Below are 23,220 nucleotides of genomic sequence, written 5' to 3'. Positions count from 1 at the left end.
GTTTTTCTTCATTACCCATTCAAGCCGTCTCCAACAATTATTAGTTGTACATTTGCTGTTATGTTAAACTTATATTAAAGTTTTTCTTCATTACCCATTCAAGCCGTCTCCAACAATTATTAGTTGTACATTTGCTGTTATGTTAAACTTATATTAAAGTTTTTCTTCATTACCCATTCAAGCCGTCTCCAACAATTATTAGTTGTACATTTGCTGTTATGTTAAACTTATATTAAAGTTTTTCTTCATTACCCATTCAAGCAGTCTCCAACCATTATTAGTATCAAAGTGGGTTCCTCGTCTACAAATGTCAGCATACATTTAAGATGTAAAACAGTTTTCCTTCCAGATGAACATTTAACCTAAAAATCCAGCATTTAAAACAAACAATGTTATTTCATCTATCAATGACTGTCGATCTCTTGTGCTGTTACTATTTATCGTTGCCACAATCCACCAGTTAAATATCCATATCCCATAAATCGCAGCAACTATCCCAATATGATCCGACAGAGTTCTTAGTTCTAACTTAAACACACTATGGCCCAATCCTCTACCCGATCTCCATCTATAACGTACAACCCTCAGTAAAAGATAAGATTAAAAGTGAAAAGACGCTTTAAGCGTTCTAAGTTAGTTAGCGTTAGTCTGATGTCAAGTCAATATTGCATGACACACTTAGATATAGTCTAATTTCAGTTAAATATAAAATAAACTAGTTAAAGCTAGGCTAAACACAGATCAAGATAACGTGAATTGATTAGATATCATACATAAATCTTGACATAACAGAATTAAAATATGTTACACTAGTGGGTCCATGATTTTCAAGAGGATAGGCGTAACCAGGTGCAGCTGGAGATCAAGGGCTCCGCTTTAAGTGACAAGTGATTAAGGAAAGTGGCTCCGGATACATCCTTAACTCTTTTTTTTTTTTGGCTAGGAGGCGTGCACCGACTATGCCCTGTGCTGGACTTGCCAGTGCTTTACTCAGCTTCTAACTGAAGCTGAAATACGGTTTAGTCACATTATGGCAATACTAGAATTACTTTGTTTATAATTCATTTAAACTTTTTCATATTCTACTCACTTTATAGATCTAGTTCTACATTTAAACACACAATTCACGCATGTTTTAGCAGAGTTCATCTACGTTGTTTAACACAACCAAAATTACCGCAATAGTGTGTCGTTATATTATCATTTATCAATACAAATTATATAGCGTAATTGTTTAATAATAACAACAATGCTACAATATTTTATCATTTGTTCGTATTTAACACTGGCAATAATACTACAGAGGTTGAGCACATTATATTGAGAAGATTTTTGAATATGCAAATTAGCAAGTCAAGTGCCAACTACAGCCGATGTAAAGTCGTGGTGGAACGGAATTTACCACAACTACATTTTGACCTTATTTAGCGTATAGTAGATAGTGCGATGCCACCGAAAATTAATCGCTTTTGGGAACAAATGTAACAGGCTTTTAAATACACTGTTATGTATGACAATGTCAGATTCACTGAACACATGATCACGTATACCGAATTTATTATTCGTCACTAAATTTGCGCGTTTCTTTATAAGTGTTTCTAACAAGCTATTTGTAAAATCGATATAAATAAAATTACATCTAGGACATTTGAATTTAAAAAAAAAAACTTTCGATATTTTCAAGTATGAAATTTTTTCTGCCTTTGGCAAAAATTGTATTCTATTCTCATGTTTAAAAACTAGTTCTTAAGTCAATTTGTGTATAGGATCCATGAGCCATGAAATAGCTTACACGATTTTGTTTTCTTTACATTTAATACACGTTTACCTGCATAAGGTAATATCATGAAACATTGAATATCACTTGTTGAAGATTGTTAACTATATCTAAATAATTATGTATGATGTTATCTGTTATATTATTTGGAAAATCATTTTAATGTTAATTCCTTATGAACATATTCACACGCGCTAGCTGTTTTATCAACCAGCGATGGGGCGAATAGTGGAGATCAATAATCGAATACAAATACGAATACGAAAACAAATACAGGAAAAATGCTAAGTATTCGAATATGATTACATAGGAATACATTCATGAATACTTTGTAAGGTAATATGCAATAATGATAAAACAGCAGACGATAAGATTTCAATATTATTTTTTTATGAAACAAACTTCTTAGAAACCGAAACAAACAAAATTCGAACGAATAATATTTCAATACTTTTATTTTTCAAAATGCAATAACAAAGTTTTAGGACAAAAAATATATTTTTAAAGGAGATTAATAGATATTATAACCGTCCATTGTTCTTTATAAACATCAGTCTCAAATGTCTTGTTCGTGAGACGGCAGCAATCAGGTCTGAGGGTTTTGCTAAATAAACTCAGAGGATGCTGGAACGCTCAGGTAGCGTTTGGCTAGTAGAGATATGGTAGGACAGTTTTTTTTGTGGATCTTTCAATAATCTAGAAGGTTGTTTTCTTCAGGAATACAAGAATCATCGAGGTAGGCGTTGATATCTGTATCCTCTGAAGATTAGGTGGATGGTTTCTTGGAGGCAGCAAAGAAACTAAAGAGTTTACTTCTTTTGCGAGGGGGGGGATTTACAGTCCTCTTTGGGGTTCCATGGTTGTAGGGTTTATTTGTTAAGGAAACTTTCTTGACTTCTTGCTGCAGGATCATTTGATTGGATTCATAGACCATAGGTCTAGTGAAACACTAGTCAAGTTTAAATCTGGGATCCACTGCCGCAGCCAAGCAGAATATTTTTCGTTGCTCATACTGAGTCAGCAGGGCGTGAACATATTTCTTCAGTGCAGAGACAAGATTGAAATTAAATCTGGACAGCATGCTGTCAATCTCAGTTATCAGCCCATAAACACATGACATTACATAAATGGAGGTAACAATGTTCTGACCCTGGGTGAAATCAGTTGCCCCTTCAAAAGATGTCAGTATTGTCACCAAATCTGCAAGCATAGTTCGATCATGAACATTAAGTTTCGATGTACCAATACCTAGATTATCCAACTTCTCCTGTGGAATCTTAATTAAAGACTTAATAATCTTAATTTCTGAGTTCCATCATGTTGGTATTACTGATTAAACTCTGGTCTCTCCATCAAGTAGATCAGTTGCTTGCGTTGATTTTCGAATGTAGGACACTATGGCTAATGCTTTGGAAAGTACTTTCAGCAGTGGTCCAGTTTTTTTCATGCCATCCCTAACCACAAATTGCGTCGTGTGGGAAAAGCAAGGTTCATTTTTAGGAAGACATTCGGATAAATTGTCTGCTGACTTAGATTCATCCAAAAGTTCATTTTCTGAGTAACTATATTTAGATGAACTATCATCATCCTTCACACTAGGTAGTGTTTGCGGTTCAAATCCAGGCAAGCATAAAGCCTTGAATCATCATGGTGGATACGTTATCAGATGTCACATATGACACATTGTTGTTGATGTTAAAAGGATTTATTATTTCTTCATATTGAGCTGCAATGTTATTAGATGTGTGACGCACCTTGAAACGCCGACATGCCAGCATGACTGTTTGCATTTTCCAGTCAAGTATAAAATGACCAGTGACACCAAGAAAACTGCACATTTGTCTACTACTCTAGATATCCACAGTGACATTGATGTTGAGTACAAGTTGCAGTAGAGATATGACTTTTTGTTGGACTTTATCAAACCTGCTCTCGATCAACGTTGTGGACAGATGATTGCGACTGGAAGAAATATACCTAGAATCCATGGCTGCCATTAGATCTTGAAAATCTTTTGACTCCACCACTGAGAAGGGTTGTAGTGTACCGGCAATAAAATTAACGAGTTTGTTAGTGATGTGCTTCTGACGATAGTGTGTAAACTTGTATTTAGTTGATTCTGTACAGTATGCTGTTATTGTAGGCTGCTGCATCTGGGCGGAAGTACCAGAGCCAGATGTAGACTTTTGTAGCTCTGCCTCATGATTGCACTAGAAATACAAAAGCGTAACTCAGTTATATAATATAGAATATATTTTGTAATAAAAATAATAAAAAACAAATAATGATAAACAAAAATGATGAATATAGTTCAAAACATGAAGAAATGTAGTTTAACTGTAGAATACAGTTTATAATAATAAATGAATATCTCAGTTATATAATATAGAATATAGTTTATAATAAAAACATATAACACTAAATAACTTAAACGCATGAGAAATTTAGTTTACCTATATTATTTTGTATAATTTATATAGAATATAGTTTATATTAACAAAAATAATAAAAAGGCTTGCCTTCAGATGTGTCAGCAGGTTAAAAGTGATTTTCCTGAAGTATAAACAGTCCATTCACAATATTACACTTTGTTTTGATGTGACCAGATCTAGCAGTAGGAAGTATGAAGTGTTCATGTACCACTGAAGGCAGTTTAGTAGCCATCTCAAATTCTTTCAAGTGACTTGACTGGAATAATAATCATGTAATACAATAACTTTTAAGGTGGTTAGAGAGTATTGACCTGAATTAACACGCACAGTCGTCAGAACGTGACCGGACGTGGAGACACAAACTGTAACGACGTGGTGTAGTTCCAAAATCGTTTTGATGTTACATACTTAACCTCTGTTCACTAGACTGCAACTGAATCATTGTTTAACACTAGCAATAAAACTACGATATACTAAGTCATTAAATCGTTCTTTAACACTACAAGTGTACAATACCAGTGTAATATTACATCACTATTTTGCACTATAATGATACCAGGATTTCAAATATTATGTTTTATGAGCTTGATCACTGATGATTTGGAGTGGAGATAGTGATCAAATTAGACACTACACGTGTGCCAATTCCAGACGCCATGCCAATTAGTCAATGCAATCTACAGACCAATTATTTTTATATAGAACTGTGATCACCATGTGCATATGTTTTAAATATTAAAATTTTACTATTCACAGTTTTGTTAGGTTTTCTTCATTCAAGCTTTCTGCTTTAAGTTTTGACGTGAAATAATAACCTGACAAATTTTTGCACAACTTTCCGCAATAAATCTAAAAAATGTATAAAAAACACACAAAAAACCCTTAATAGAGATTTAGAAAAACGTACTTTTCCATTAAGTCTTTCTTACAGTGTCATCTGAACCCAGGTTCTCATGCCAAGGTCAGCTATACGACTATAAGTCTAATGAAAACCAGATCTGCCGACGAAGGTTACCCATTTGTCTTAAGTAACTCTCTTACTCATCAGTAATGTTAGCCTCAAGTTCCACGATATATGGCAGAACAGACGCGGCTTATTATTGTAAAACTTTAACCTCTAATACACTATTTAAGTTTTGATTATTCTATTTAAGAAGATAAAGTCGTTTTTTTCTTCTTCATGCCAGCCAAACTTGAGAATCCAGTTTGAAACTTGCATTTCGCGATGTTATTACCGAGTATGACTAATTCTGATTCAATTTCAGTCACAAACTCTCACTAATAAAAACATGCCCCCAAAACAAGACAAAATGAATAGCAAAAAATATTTTGTGTGAGAGAGTCGAAGACCCTGTGGAAAGAAATAATTGTTCTGTTTATTTATTTAAAAAAAAGAGGAAAAACTCATTTTTCTTGACGAGATTTAAAGCAAGTATTGAAACTATGGCTACAGATTCAGTTTTTCATTTAACTGCTTTGAAAAAAGAAATTGAATCAATGGAGTAAAGTGTGAACAAGTGGAATATTCTTTAAAAATAATACAAACAGTTTAATTATATTAACATTTATAATGTTGAAAACAATCCACACAAATTATATTTCTATTAATAAAAACTGCGTGAAAAATAGAGGTTTTCGTGCTGTTTACATTATTGAACTGCGTTAGAAATACGCAGTTTTCTTGATGTTTTTAATCTTGAACTGTTTGAAATTACATTGATTTCTTGTTGTTTATATTCTTCACCTGCTTAAAAACAGTTTCAGAGTTGTTTACATTGTTGAATTGTATAAAGAAAGACCATCTTAATAGTTTTTTTGATAACTATGAATTATGCTTACATAATCCATCTAAGCAAACGTGAAATTCAAGCATTTCATGTTATAATAACATGGCCGTCATATAATGAGTAAAAGCTCAAGATTTTCGAGTCTATATTTTTTAAGTTTTTGAACTCTCCATTGTTTGTAATGATTTACGATATTTTATATTATGATATTAAAATAGGCGCGGTCCTTTAATTCTTACTTGTCTTATTAGTGTCTTAAAATAAAAATAATATTAATAACCACGAAATTACCAGGTCACAGAAAAACAAAAAGAAGATGAACGTTTGCCAAGAAATTCCTTGAATTTTTGAAGTGTCGCAAGACAGAAGTTTACAGGAAAATTGTACAAGAAATATTGAGGTATATTAAACAAGGTTTCAACAATAAGCAAACTGAACAGTTGATAAAAAATCTACGTCATAAAGTTGGTTGGTTGTTGTTAAGCCCAAAGATACACCATGGGCTATCTGTGCTGTGCCCACCAAGGGTATCGAAACCTGGTTTTAAGCATTGTAAGCCTACAGACTTGTCGCTGAGCCACTTGAGGGCCCGTCATAATGAAATACAGCGTTTACGAACAAATCTGGTACCGTTACTAAAAATACCAGATACTTGAACTACTACCATATCGAATAGATAGTTTAAACACTACCACGGAGTTTAAATAGTTAAACTATACAGATCCAAACTTCAACTAAGAGGCCAGGTACTGAACTAATGTGTTAATTATCGGATTCTTTGTGTGACTAATGCGTTAATTATCAAATTCTTGGTGTATCGTATCCAACAGACCAGATGCTTGAATTAAGAGCCAGTGGGCATGGTCTAGTAATTAGGGCACTGGGCTGTCGATCAAAAATTCAATGCTCGAGACACTATACGCAGTTGTACAGGCTCTTCACTGTCAGTTGAGGAACGTTATAATAGTGCCAGTGAATCGCGCTGCTGACTGATTGACTCCTTTTGGTTAGCAGCTCTAAATGAATGACTGTTTCTGACTGTTTAGCCCACGTGTCGCATACGGTGTCATTCAGGTGGAAAATACCAAAAAATTAAATATTGCACAAGCTAGATATTTGAACTAAATAACACAAGACCAGGTGTTGGGCGGTCTTATGTTTAACGTGCCGAACTGGGCATCTGAGGAACCATTGTTCGCTTTCCGTTACCGCAAAAATAGGATACAAAATCGCGCTCTTGACTTTGAGATCATGGGTGCGTTATAAGAGTGATGTTCAAATCCCATTGTTCGGTCTGACAAAAGCATTCCAAGAGTTGGCAGTGAGTGGTGTTGATAGCTACCTTCCCTCAAGTCTAACCATTCAAAATTAGGGACGGCTAACACAGATAACCCTCGAATGGCTTTGCGTGAAATTCAACAAACACACAAATCCACTTATATGAGCTAAGTACCGCACAAACCCGATATCTGAGAGTTCAACTAGTACCCTAGTGACCGCTGACATAATATACTAAGTATCAAATACAGTGTATTTATAACAGTAACACACACACACACACAAAACACGAAATACCGGAACTAGTGTTATACAGTACAGCTACTCAAATTAATACCAATGAAGTAAAACACTTGAATTGGTATCATATCGAGCATATATTGGTTTCACTAATACAAGTATTCTAGAAAGTACCATACTGGTCAGATACTTAAATTAGTATCTCACGAAAAGATACTTAAACTTATACCTTACTAAGTACCTTACAGACAAGATACTTAGTGTAATGCCTTAGAGCCTAGAAACGTAAACTAGTGTTATGGATGCACAACTCTTACGTGAAGTAGTAACTTGCCAATCACGTATTTATACCAATGTCACATTGGTTATTTTCATCATCCGGACAATTGAAACGAATTATTATATGTATCAAGTACTTCAAATAGCATCATACAGACTAGGTACTGAACTAATACGCTAGTAGATAGTACCTTGTAAATCAAATATTTAAACTAGTACCCTAGTGATCAGATATAAAAGCTTGTAACAGACATAAAATGTAAACGAGTATCAGGCAAAGGAAATCACACATTCAGGCTGTTATTATAAATGTTTTAAAGCTCATTTGAAATCTCATAATTTTACAAATTGACTTTAACCCCCCCCCCCCCCGAAACCAAACAAGTTCTACTTAAATCATGTGGATAAGATTATAGGTGCAGGAAAAACATGATTGGTTAACATTTTGAGTATGAAACTGATGCAGACACTGTAACCATCTGCTCCAGCCCACTGTTCAAACAACTATAGCTACAAGCCAAACTGTCGAATCAAGTTGAACAAGAAACGTAATGGGTTGAAGACAGTCGTTATTGATTAAAGCATTCGGAGACTTTTATTAAACACTAAATTCCACAAGTAAATTTGAATATCAGACGAGATATAGAAGTAGAATAGATTAGTACATACCTCCGCCAAGCAGCGTTGATCATATTCGTCTCTCAAAAAATACGAAAATGTGTCCGTATGCTCGTTGTTACCAAACGACAAGCATCATTTTTTTTTCAGGACAATAAGGAATAATATTCTACATATGTCCACGAAGTTTAATCAAAATCCAATCGTTTTTGGCTGAGTTATAGAGCAAAAATAGTGAAAAAATCGCTCCCATATTAACAGATTGGGATTATTTGGATTTTCGTGACCTTGCTGTAACCTTGACCTTTGACCCTAACAAACGAGAACTTCTAAGTTGGGTCATAGTCCAAATGTATACCAACTTTCTTACAAATCCATTTAGCCGTTTTCGACATATACTGCTGACAAACACACACACACGGGGGGGGGGGGACATAACCTTCGTCCACTCTCGGTGGCGGAGATAACTAGTTGGCGACTGTTCCTCTTAAACTGCAGATTTTATTGTTGAAAGTGTTAGGAAACCAGATAATGAAATGGGAGGAACATCAAGTTTGAAAATAGTATGTAAAAATATAATACTAGTTACGAATAAAAACAGCGTATAAAATCTCACTATAAATTCTTATTTTCAATTAGCGTAAAAAAAAACTAAAGAGCATCCCTTGGTACTTGAAAAGAAAAATGATCAATTAGAAATCATAAAATACGGCGTGAATTGGCCACCTTTTATGTTATCGCTCCATTTCTCTCTGTGAATTGTCCACGATTTATGTTATTTCTCTCTCTCTCTCTTTGAGAATTGTCCACGTTTTATATTATTTCTCTCTCGCGCTCTGTCTGTGAATTGTCCACGATTTATGTTATTTTTTTTCTTCTCTCTCTCTGTGAATTGTTCACGTTTTATATTATTTCTCTCTCTCTCTGTCTCTGTGAATTGTCCACGATTTATATTATTTCTCTCTCTCTCTGTCTCTGTGAATTGTCCACGATTTATTTCTATCTCAATCTGGATATTTACACAATTACCTTTTAGTCAACAAACCCTAACATATTTCTTACGTAAACAATAGTTAGATAAACTGTGAACAGTGTGCTTAGGCTTTAACTTCTATTACACTGATATTTCAAAATGTCATAATCATTAGTCGAAGATATAGGAATAATGTTTACTTACTTATGAAAGTTACCGAGAACTTATAATAGAAGTATTTCTTCAGGCTACTTTCTCATGGCGAATTCGCCGATCTATTTTAGTGAACTAACATTGTTTTGAATAATTCTGTTTCACGAAGAGGAAATGACTGTCCAGTGCGTGACGTCAGGCTTACCTTATCGCAAGACGTGTCGCTGACGGGTGAATCATTATTAATAGTGAAGTACGGGATGGGTGGCTGAGTTGTCTTAGACTTGGACATAAGAAAGGAGCATAGCCAAAGCATGGTGTATGTTGGAATACTGTGATTGGCTCATTCTCTGCAATACAATGAATGACTGAGGACGGCGACATTGGTTATCTGTTCCCGCCACTTCCACACGCGTGTTGGAGGTAGGAAGCCAGCGGGTAGTGACAAATGAGATTTCTCTACTGCCTGCTGGTTTTGGCAATTTCCCAAAAACACACTACATTCTTCTCTAACCACCCCATAACTTCTCGGTAAGAATTAACCAGGTTAGTGAAGAAAAAGATAATAACCATGACAATGAATGCATAAAATTTACAGAATTACTATCAAATGGTACAATTAAAAAAAAAATTCAGGCTCAAAGCCAAAATATTGTGCAGACTTAGCCAGAAGTGACATACCAACACAAACAAATTCTACCAATCAACAAAGTCTACGAATCGCTTTTAAAGATAATAAAGTTTTTAAATCATGTACGTGTTTCATAAGTTGATACAAAAATCAACTAAAGACACTTTACTTTTACTTTTGTGACAATAAAAGTAATAATTACAAGATATGATCTCAAATTCCTGTTTCGTACTAGAAATCTTTGAGATACCATGTACAAGCGAAACTGGACAACAGTCGTATCTATACTTTAGAAAATCTATTTTAGTAAAAAAAAGATTAAACATTTTACACACTTTGTGGAACTTCACCTATTCTTCAACTACCTTGAGAAACGTCTGTCTATTCGTCAGTTACTTCGTGATTATACTTCCCTACTCTTATGTTTACTTTCACTACTCTTCATTCATCTTATTAAAATCATTTCCTGTTCTATAGAATACTTATCTTTTCTTTAACCACCATATGATTACATTTATATATTATTCATGTACCTTTCCCTTCTCTTCATTCACCTTATTGGAACCTTTCCCTTCTCTTCATGTACCTTATATAACCTTTCCCTTCTCTTCATTTACCTTATTGGAACCTTTACATTTTCCTGATTCACCTTATATAACCTTTCCCTTCTCTTCATTTACCTTATTGGAACCTTTACATTTTCCTGATTCACCTTATATAACCTTTCCCTTCTCTTCATTTACCTTATTGGAACCTTTACATTTTCCTGATTCACCTTATATAACCTTTCCCTTCTCTTCATGTACCTTATTGGAACCTTTATATTTTCCTGATTCACTTTATACAACCTCTCCCTTCTCTTCATTCACCTTATTGGAACATTTACATTTTCCTGATTCACCATGTAAACTCTTTACAAATTCTCTATTTACATTGTTTAATTTTTACTTATTCTTAATCTACTTTGTAGAATTTTTACAAATTATACAGTTAAATTGTTTAACTTTGACCTATTTTTAATCCACCTTGTGGAAGCTTTATAATGATTTGCCTATTTTTAGGGTTTTTCAGTGAAATTTGTATTTTATTCACCAAGCAATCTGTGAATTTTAAGCGCACACCAAATATTTTGTGAGAGTTGTAAACGTTCGTCAGTGGCATTCGTAAATTTTCAAAACATTTCCAGGTATTTTCTGGAGAATCATTAAAATTTAGAGTTACCAGTAATCCAGTAAGCCTTCAATGAACTATATGACACTAACAACAAATCAGTACCCACTAAATACATCTAAATGCTACTTGTAACAAAGGAAATATGTTGAACGAAAGAGTAATAAGCAATATAGAGTATTGGCAAGTATGATAAAACCGCAAATGTGATTGTTTGTTTATAGATTTCACGTAAATCTACACGTCCATAATTTTGAAGTGATAGACTGGAAGGAAGGCAGCTAGTCAACAATACTTACCGCAACCTCTTGGGCTACTCTTTACCAATGAATAGTGTGTTTACCATCATATTATAACATCTCCATCTTTGAAATGGCGAGCATGTTCGGTGGCAGGTTTCGAGCCCGCGACTCGCACATTGCGAGTCGAATGCCCTAAACATCAAGCCACGCAAAGGTGATACATCAAGGAGTCACAAGCAATAAGTAATTGCAACTCAGTGGTCAATTTATTTAGAACAATATAACATTACAGCAAATACAGAATAAAACTGAATAACTTTTACAAAGCGTTAGTATCGTATTTGCTTTAAGCAGAGCAGTACATCTTACTTTCATGTTACCATACGTTTTTTTAACAAAAGAGTGTGAAATATTGTTCCAAATGCTTGTATTATTCCCTACAATTCAGTAGAATTTCTTTATTGCCATTTGACCTTTCCAGTTTACATCTAAGTCCATACAGCCTTAACAGTATTCATATCGGTATTTTTTCTAAGATAAGGCATTGTTATAAGTATTTCATCGGCCTTTTTGTTCTTATCACCTATCGTTTCATCGCATTTGTTGAATGCATGGAAGCATTTTCTTGCTGAACGATGAACTCATGACCAACAGATCCTATTTCTGAGAAAAACTCATGATAGAAAAGCATCTGATTGTACCTTTCTGCAGTCAAGATGCCATCAGTTTTATGTCGATTTCCAACACTAATGGCTGAGATGTCACACTTGTATTTTCCCCAAATATGCTTCGATGTAAGTGTTGTAAGTTGACCGTGATGCCATAAAATTATATATCCATCTGTTAATAGCATCTTGCTTAGCTTTGCTGATTCAATTGTCTGAAGTGTAATGCCCATTTCAGCCTTTTAGTTTTGTTAACTTTCCTAAACATTGGTTATTGAGTAGCTACTCATTCAACGAGAATACTTCGTGCTAATGTGTATATTAATATTCTAGGGGTAATATTTACACCTTTACTTACACCTCTACTGGATTTTCGTGTATCATGTAAAAAATTTACCCTGAGTTATTCAACAACACTTTTTAAGACTTGAGCTTTCTACCTTCACCGCTTTTATTATCAACAGTATCACTTTCAAGAACTCTTTCCAGAATTTTCACATAGTTCATACTGACACATGAAATTTAGCGTCAATTTATCGCATGGAGTAGTTTCACCAACCAAAACTTTGATTTATAAAGGTGTGTCACGTGCCAGTTCTGCTCTTGGGGCCACGAATGCAACACCACACTAGTGCTTGGAGTAATATTACTGCATGTACTCTGATAAGCATTATGCTGGTGCGACACTACATAAGTGGTTGGATGACAGCCAATGACAGTGTAAACTATCAACACGTGATTAGACTCTGGTGTAGTTCATTTTCATACAATAGAGGAGCGGGAGCAATTATATAATTACTGCATTTTATACCCATTTTATTCAATGTTTTCATAATCATTTCCAGTTTTGTATATAAACAAAATAGTGGCGGTCTAAAATTAACTATTCGTAACTTTTTAGTTTAACATCAAACGTTTGCATTCAGATTTCATTCTTATATTCTTTATTTTAACTAAATACTGAAAAGTATACCAACAATTAGTATCGAGTATTTCAGTTAAAAAATGTTGGTGAATTTTTCACTAAATTTTGCGTTAACAAGAAAAGGCTTCAACGTTTGATCAAACCTATGTACATTGAAAGGTTAGGATAAAAACTGATTTCTTTAAGTTCATCTGTCTACCTGTCTGTTTAATATATCTAACTCCAGATCATAAGGAACAGCTCTTTGGACATGGGACTATTGCATCAGTGAAACATAATACACTTACGACGACGACATATGAAAATATTTTTTTTTCTTATCACCGAACTCAAAGTTCTACTTTCTATTTATAAAGATATACTTAAGCTTATAAAAAATAGATTCTGCCGTAGCAGGAGTCCTACATTCAGTGGAAAACTAGATGAAGATGACAGAGCGAAGAGCTTAAGGAGATAAAAGATGGCGTTGAAGGACCATTCAAAGAAGGATAAACATATGAGCATCCGGTTCCACTCGAATACTTCAACAAAAACCTTAACTAAGTTTCCGTTTTCTAACTCAGACACAACATTGAGATCTATGATAAAATTTACCAAACTGAACTGCAGAGAGAAATTAGGATAGTGTGCTGCCAAACAAAGGAAGCGGAAATGAGGCTATCTTTTTTACTTTACCCTCTATTCTGAGTCGATCTTTTAATACAACAATATTATAGAAATGTTAGCAGCTGATCATGGTCTCTGGGTCGTAGTTTTTAGAAACTTTATCTTAAACGATGCCAGCATACATACACAGGAGTGTGTACTTTGGACGTAAAAAAAAGGAAGTTTCCCTTCTTCATGTGTACGTTCGTTTATTGACTTGATGGAAACAGTAGCTAATTATCACTGTGTCTAATTCTTGTCAAATGACCAACTATCTTGAATAGGAAAAGGTTAAAGAGTGGACTCATAATCAAATTCTGCAGACTACAGGTTTTTCAGTTCAAAAGAAGAACATAGAAACAGCCACATAAACGTGGTATATATTCTTGAAGCACTGTAACAAATACACACTTCTCGGATCCGAACATGAACACATGCTTCCACTTTGTAATAATATACACTACGCTGACACTGATCTAAAGTTTTACATATATTACTATCTGTAATAATATACACTACGCTGACACTGATCTAAAGTTTTACATATAATACTATCTGTAATAATAGTGCACTGACATGAATTGTACAGCCACATTGTAATATTATACACTTCACAGATCTGGATGTTTACGTATAATACTACTACATCATAACAATATACACTACAATGGCCTGAAAGTTTACATACATTATAACTTCATTGTTACAAATACGCTACATTGATCTGAAAGTTTTAGCTAGGCTAATAACATATATAAAGACTAAACACTGGGTTGGTCTATACTTTTACATTTTACTGCAATATTGCAGCAGTTACCATCATACTGATTTAAGGTTTTAACATACACTACTGCTTAACAGTAAATAAGTAATTATACGTATATATTAAACTTGTCTGAAACTTAAATATATTGCTATAACATTGTAACAATACACACTACTCTGATCTAACACATATACCATATTGTTACAATATGCACTACCCTGATCCTACTTCAACATACATTATTACTATATTGTAACAATTTATATATTCTACATTGGTCCGAAATTACACACTACCCATTTCTAAACTGGAAATCCGACATCTTAAACTTCATAAACGTTCCTACGAATTCCTTAATACATAATGTGAAGTATTCATGATATATCCAGATTCATATTCTTAGATCAAAATAATTTTACAATACTGTTGTTAGTATTATAAAAAGACACGATAAAACTGAACCTGCGTTACCGACTTGGATCGTCAGCTAAAAGTCCACAGTTTTGATTCCTATTGATACTTTTCTGGTTAACGCAGGAAGAACTAGAAAAAATTATACCAGTTATTTGAAATTTTCAAGTATACTAAAATATGCCCGAGAGTGTTATTATGTTTAAATTTAATGTACAGTTTGTGGGAGAGTTGTAAGTGGTGAGATATAAACAATCTAAATGACCAATAACAATAAGGGTTTCGACATGTAACGAAAGACTAGTTATTTAACACGTGGAAACAAAGAGCTCTTCATTTGATAAAAATAGTTTCTCTTTTTTGAGGAGCTTTATTCTGGCTAAGAACTTTATTTGTAATAAGAGTAAAAAACCCGTTTTACAGGTTAATAAAAAAACAACAAGGATAAACGGTTAAGTATCCTGAGAGACGTGTTGCTATTTTCCAATTGCAAGGGTAAATAATGAATCATGACGTGCGGTTTGCTGATTCATTATGTGGTGTATGGTAAGCTCCACCTGTCCTGATCTTGTGTTTTGGATCAATTAAGATAAATTAGAGTGAACAGTACGCAAGGGTACTGCCCTCTTCGTTAATCGCCACTCATCTTAGAGCAGTTTCTAGAGAATTTTGTTTTCTTCCTTAAACACCACTCAACTATGAGCGGTCTAATAATCAATGTTGCCCTCTTATTCAAACACCACCCAGTTATTAGCAGTTTTTAGAGAATTTTGCTTTCTTCCTTAAACACCACTCAACTATGAGCGGTCTAATAATCAATGTTGCCCTCTTATTCAAACACCACCCAGTTATTAGCAGTCTTTAAGAAATGCTGCATCCTTCCTCAAGCACCACTCAACAATAATCAGTATATAAGAAATACTGCCTTCTTCCTCAAGCACCACTTAACTATGATAAGTATATAAGAAATGCTGCCTTCTTCCTCAAGTATCATTCAACTATTATCGGTCAATAAGAAATACTGCCTTCTTCCTCAAGCACCACTTAACTATGAGTAGTCTATAAGAAATGCTGCCTTTTTCCTCAAACATTATACAACTATAAGTAGTGTATAAGGAATATTGCCTTCTTCCTCAAACATTACACAGCTGTAAATATTCTATAAAAAATGTTGCCCTTTTGCATAAACACACACAGCTAAGCAGCCTATAAGTAATGATGCTCTCTTATTTAAACACCGCTGAACAACTTCAACACCTTTCTATTCCAATTTCAAGACATCTGAGCTAAAACCCTAAAACGAGGATTCGGGCGATAAAAATGAACATTGTGATTTGACTGTTCATTTAATTTTTTTAAGATTTCTCATTAAATCTGTAATTTGTAATTAAAATTCATTCATATAACCATAATTTGAAAGAAACATAACATTCCTTACTATCACGTGTCGCAAACCTTACAAGAATATTTTACTTTTACAAGTTTACAATTTACAATGTTACTTGGCGAGATTTCTGGCAGTCGGTCACTTCCATATCAACAATGTTTTCTTTAAAAATGGTGAAAAAGAAAAAGAAATTACACCGAAAGCGTGAAAATGCGTAACTGTATACCAGAACTACGCACAAGTCGATACAAGGAAACGATAAATTGATTCGAGGTCAGGATGTATTTGAATAGATTACTTGTACTAAAACTAAAACCTATTTGAATCCAACAGGATTGGTTTGGTTCTTAAATTGATATAACCCAAAATTGAATTAATTAAATTCTAAACTGATAAATAGGAGGATCTCATTTGTAGATTAAACGAATCGTACAATAGAAATTAAGTGCTGCTTTGGCTGAGGACTTAACCATCAATAATAACAAGATCTCGAATTACAAATCGAAACTCGTTTAGCCATTGACTAGTCCATTCTCTCTAAAAACTGGCTAGTCTTCAGAAAAATAATTAAATAATTTACACGCACCTTTAGGCCGGAAATATAAACAGAAAGTTGTACAGGAATTGTAACTTACCATCTGAGACGACGTCTTAGGTTTCCTTGCTATGTTGGGAACATGAAACCCAGCTACAGAGATAAACCAAAAAAAACAAAACAAAAAAACAACTATTTTTTTATTTTTCAAATAGTTTCATCTGAAAGTAACGCCGTAAGTGTAAAGACGATGAATTAAATATATCATTGAATATTTCTGAAACTTTGCCACCTAAAACACAATGGTATAGACATAGAACAGTTAAAAACAAATATTTTTTAATATTGTTCAAACTTTCTACTCTAAAGATTATGCTGAAAACGTAAAGCTGTTAAGTTAAATATTTTAAAAATTGATTTTAGACTGTGTCATCTAAAATTATTTTTGTGAGGAAATAAAATTTTTGTTATCTAAACATACGTCTGTATAAGGCTGTTCTCATATAAATATATGATTTAAACGAAAAATAGAACTTCAGATATTTTCTATAGTGTTAGTGTATGCTGTGTAGTCGTTTTTAATATTCCTTTATGGCATTATCTTTAGATGAGAATTTGAAAATACATAAAATATTTAAGTGACCAATTTTACCTCTAATCCTTGTATTTAAGTTATCCAGCCTGTTCTTTTTACGTTTCTGAATTTCTCTTATTCTTGTATTCTTTCTATATGTTTTATGTGCCCGGCATGGCCAGGTGGTTAAGGCACTCGACTCGCAATCTGAGGGTCGCGAGTTCGAATCCCCGTTACACCAAACATGCTCGCCCTTTCAGCCGTGGGGGCGTTATAATGTGACGGTCAATCCCACTATTCGTTGGTAAAAGAGTAGTGGGTGGTGATGACTAGCTGTTTTCCTCTAGTCTTACACTGCTAAATTAGGGACGGCTAGCGCAGATAGCCTTCGTGTAGCTTTGCGCGAAATTCAAAACAAACAAACAATGTTTTATGTTCAAATTATATTAAAACTCAAAAGCACCTGTTTTAAATTCCTTCATACTATAAGCCCAGAAAATGATATAATAACACGTTTTTCAAAAATTCAGCAGTCCAACAAACTCAAACCTAAGATGGTGGTGAGACAATACAATGGGTTAGAATGTAAGGTACAATATACATCTAAAGAGGACGTCCGCATGAAACACTTCAATAAGCGGACAAGATGTGTTACCTGTCAAAATAGACATTTCAGTGTCATATTTTCTAAAACGATGTTCGTATAATCATGATAAAATAGATTTCATTTTACTAATTATAATTACATTTAGTCTTTTAATGTAACAGAATTTTATAACAGATTTGCTGATATTCTTTCTAATTCTTCTTCTGTATTGAAATTTTTATCTATAGAGTATATTTTAGTGTAGTTGTTGGTTTCGTTGAGTTTTTTTTTCTATTATACGGGATAAAACGACTTTATTGTTAGAGATTGATTGTAATCAGAGGTTGACTGTGGACAGATAGATTGATTGTAATCAGAGGTTGACTGTGGACAGATTTCCGTTATCTAACAAGGTATGTCGGAAGGGATTTAGAAGAAGGCAACTAGGATCATACCTGAGATGATACGGTTGTCATATTAAGACATGTTAAGAATTCTGAAATTGTTTTCTTTTGAAAAAAGAAGAGTTAGAGCGGATCTGATTACGATTGTTAAGGGAGTTGATAATGTTTATGCATCATCTTTTTTTCGTATTTACTGGTAAGAATAGTAGGACTAGGAAACGTAATCATGAATTTTTGCAGGATAGGAGTCATCTTCAGCTCAGACAGCTTTACTTTTCTAAAAGGATGATTGGCCTTTGGAATGGGTTGCCTTCAGATGTGGGGGATGCAGTTAAATTAAGGGATTTTATGGGAAGGCTTGATAAATATGAGGGCTGACTTTGAGAGTTCTATTTTTATTTTAAGTTTAGCTTAGTGGATTGGACGGCCTAGATGGACCGACAGGTCCCTTGTCCTTAAGTTGTACGTATATGCATGTATGTGTATATATATGAATAATTTTTATCTTAATCAAATTATTCTCTACCACTACGTTTTGCACGTAAAGGACCGGTAAGTATCGTTTTAAACAGCCATAACACAAAACAGAACAACTGATAAGTGGACACCAGATATCGTTCTCTTTATGTCGATAAACAAGTTTGTGATTTTATAAAATTCAGTTTAATGTAATTTATACGAGCCAACAAAAATATAAAGTTTATAAACCATGTAAGAACTAACGAAAAATGGTGCATGATTTAGTGTATTTACTTTCATTTAGTTTTTACAGTAATTCTATAATATTTCTGTTTTACATTAGTAAATTGAACATTAAACAATTTAAGAACACTATGAGATTTCAATACAGTACTAGCGGTACCATCAACTTAATGTTATGATCAGTTGAAGGGAAGGGGGGTTAACAGAAGTGATGCCAGAGGTTTCCAGCTCTTGTATGCTATGGACATATAGGAGTCAACTAATGAAAGCCGCCAAAAGAACCTTGAACTCAAATATGAGAACATCGAATGAGTCAGTGATGGTTCGTGAAAAACAATACCTGGAGTACTTAAAAAAAAAAACACTTCTTCTGGTTGGTCATGTGTGACGTTTTGATAACAATAAAAAACATTTTTTGCATGTTCCAAGGAGCCCGCTACTTCCGTCATCCAGGCAATGCTTTGTTTGTGTTTGTTACCCAAATGTTTTATTTGTTGACTGATTGAATTTTTTAACAATATTATAAAGAGTAATCATTGAGATTGGCGCTGTCTCTTATACACTAATTATTATCTTTCTCATTATAAGAAACATTACACACAGGAATTACCTGGTTTTCAAACGCAGCATATATTCAAAGGACCAAGATGGTAGTGAAAAGATTGATTTGATTGATTCTATTATAATATCCGTTTTTGGTGTCGGGTTGTCTTTAAAGGACAAACTCGATTTTAATAATTTCCCTGAAATAGCCTGGTTAGTTATTTTCACAAGCAGGAAATATGGGAAAGGACAGTACGGTGTTTCTCTACAAACGAAAAAGGCTCAATGATCAAAGGTGACTTTTACTTTGAATTTGTTACAATAAAATATGATGAACACCAATACTTACTAACGGCTTCAATAACATCAGCAAGCAAAACGCCATCACTAACGTCAAACTGTAAGTCTTGAATGTAATGTTTGAAACGTCCTATTTCCAGGTAATTATTCGCCCAGTCCATGTAGATCTACAGATAAAAACAATTCAACTTGAAAAGTATGTGTAATTAGTAGCTAACTATTTCTTTACGTAGTGCAACTTATTTATATACTTATTATTTGTCCCCCAGTGGCACAGCAGTATGTCTGCGGACTTACAACGCCAGAAACCGGGTTTCGATACCCGTGGTGGGCAGAGCACAGATAGCCCGTGTGTAGCTTTGTGCTTAATTACAAAAAAAACTTATTATTTATAAGAAACAATCTCTTTATATATCAAACATCAAAATTATATAAAACTGATCGTCGACTTTCATGACTGACTACATAACAAATCACTTCAGAGCAGACTATAGTTTTAGTATTGTTCATGTTATGATTTGACATTCGCTACTTAAAACTTTGAACTAAAACATAAAGTTTGGAACCCTCGTACTACTTGGAATAAAATCTGTTGCATGAAGTTTCACAGCTTCGTAGCAATTAGAATAAGATCTGTCAGAAAGTTTTAGAGCTTCTTAGTACTTCGAATAAATTCTGTTACATAAAGTTTGGAAGCTTCATAGTATACTTGAACTAAAATGTGCCACTAAGTTTGGAAATTCTGTAGCACTTGAGTAAAATAGTTACCACAAAATTTGAAAGTTTTATAGCACTGAGGCTAACATCTGTCTGAAAGTTTGGGAGTTTCATAGAATTTAGACTAAAGAATGTCACACAAATTCAATTCCAGATGAAGGTTCCTAAACTTCTTATGAACCAGAGTCATGAAACATACTATGTAGGTCCGTTATTCCAAAAGACCTTCTACTAATCCTCCAGTGTTCTATGTTCGATGAAAATAAGAGGACTGAACACAATACAACACATCTGTCATTAATATACATCTACTGATTCTATGTTTCGTCGACACCTCTTACAATATGGATGTGTTTTTATTATACATACAACGTTAATAGTCTTCTGACGTAACCTGGAAAGCAGTTGAAACCTTTTTCTTCACGTTAATTTTAACTTCGTAAAGAAAAAAAAGGCGTGATATTTGATTATATTCAAAACAAAGATAAATTTAACATAGTTTTGCAACAATCAATATTCTTGAAAATTAGCGAATCTTAATAAATTTTAGACACCGTTTAACCGTTATAAAGAAAATATTTTTAAAACTACATGGTAAATAAGCAAATTAAAGTGTTTTCTGTTCTGTTTTTTTTTTTTATGAGAGTAAAGCCATATTATGCTATCTGCGGGGGATCTAATATTGGACTTCAGCTTTAAAAGTCCGTAGGCTTATCGTTGTCCCACCTGGGGACACTAAAAGAAAAGGACTAGGGAGTAGGAACTAACCTTATTAAATAAAGCTATTTGCATTCGTCCAAAGTCGTGTTTCCTTGAAAATTTATTCAGAAATCTATCTATAAAAATAGATTACAATACAAAATTGTAATTTGAATATGATTATAAAACAAAAGTGTTCCAATCTTGCATATAAGAAAAAAAAGGTCCAAATAAGAAAATAAGTTTATTCTTATCAACCGTGAAAAGGGCTGATTTAGCGTAACATATGAAAGAAACATTATTAAATACACTTTTGCTCTGTTTGTTGAACTTTCATTTGTAATTTCAACCATCTTTATCTGGTAATGGTCAGCTGTTTAACAGAGCAAGTTGTAATAAAATCTGCAGAAACTGAAGACAGTGTGACTTAGTGTCTGTAGTAATAGCGTAGACATATTACCAATAAATAAAATAGTTACGTACTAGCCAACGTTGACCTCAAACCTAGGTCCTGCAATCTGTTGCTAGGGGGAGCCGAACAGTCAGTGTCATACTGAAATCATTATTCACGGCTAACGTTTAAACTTCAACAAGCTGGTGGCAGAGATGACAGCCTCAACGGGTATCAATCGTCGTCTACCAACAGCTGATTAACAACCACGACGAACTAATTATTAATCCCCAGTATTCGTGTGTAAAGTTCTGTTTTTAACTAAAGCTTTGTAGTCCAGGCGTTTATATAATTGAAGTGGAGAAACATACTGTAAAATCTATGGTATTCTGGCACATTCCACAGATATCACGACAAGCTTTTCGAAATTCAAAATTTTAAAGCAAAACAATCAACCAACTTCTCTACTTCCAATATTTTTGGCGGAAATTTAATCTAGGGCACAAAATTATTTCTAGTAAAGGCGTAATTTAGGGTACAAAGTTCTAAAATAGTAGCGTAAGATTATTCTAGAAATTCAAAGGAATAGGGTTCAGTGTCAGATAAATTAGCATTAAAATGAATACAACAATATTATAGAAGAAAGTAAGTTCGATAGTCAAATGATGAACTAAAGGAGATATTATAAAGACAGTCTCTGATATTTACATCATATCCTAGCCAATGATATCAGAACAGAATCAAGATAATATATTCACAAGCTGGTATCTAAAAGAAATGCATTGAGAGAGAGAACTAACATCTGACGAGTGAAGACTTTGATTTTTTGCCCAAAGCATTTAAAAAATGAGAAAAGAATGCCTAAACTGTCCCTGGCGAGGGTGAAATCTTCATAATCCTAACCGTATGGTCCGTTTTTTTTTCTCTGTACTTTGGTTATCGCTGTCTAGCCAAAGCGCTCCCTATTTAAATCTAAACAAAACTGAAATTGGATAACCATTCCAAAGAACGGGTTCTGCTGTTCAATGTTAAGTCTGAAGGTTTATAACGCTAAAAATCTGGTTTTGATACACGTGATTGGTAGAGCACAGATTAGTCATTGTGTAGCTTTGTGTTGAACAACAAAGCCAAGCAAATAAAACTAAAGAACGATATCTTTACGTGGTGGCAATGCTAAAAAAGAACTCTTCCGAAGCTCATGTGTGTGTGTGTGGAGGGGGGAATCTTTTCTAGGTCGTTACGAATAGAATCAAGTGAACCAGGACTTTTAGATGAGCATTAAAAACTGGTACGAATCAATCAGATAACTTGTTTCTGATTAGACAGAAATTCTAAAATGATTACTCAAGAGCCATAAAAACAAGGTTGTGTTAGGACTTGTTACAGCGCC

General features: G+C 33.8%; 1 protein-coding gene across 1 annotated transcript in view; it reads right to left on the bottom strand.

The window, feature by feature from the left end:
• Positions 1–23,220, bottom strand: part of LOC106462463 — an 84,830-nt gene that overhangs the window by 54,810 nt on the left and 6,800 nt on the right. The window contains exons 2-4 of the mRNA XM_022389735.1: positions 20,073–20,190; positions 17,015–17,067; positions 3,704–3,987 (exon numbers count right to left, since the gene is read on the bottom strand). Coding sequence (XP_022245443.1) covers positions 3,704–3,987; positions 17,015–17,067; positions 20,073–20,190 — 455 coding nt within the window. The remainder of the gene's footprint in view (positions 1–3,703; positions 3,988–17,014; positions 17,068–20,072; positions 20,191–23,220) is intronic.

The sequence above is a fragment of the Limulus polyphemus genome, unplaced genomic scaffold (assembly GCF_000517525.1).
Source record: "Limulus polyphemus unplaced genomic scaffold, Limulus_polyphemus-2.1.2 Scaffold1174, whole genome shotgun sequence".
NCBI lineage: Eukaryota > Metazoa > Arthropoda > Merostomata > Xiphosura > Limulidae > Limulus > Limulus polyphemus.
The sequence above is the reverse complement of the archived record's forward strand: the minus strand, read 5'-3'. Positions and strand labels throughout refer to the sequence as shown.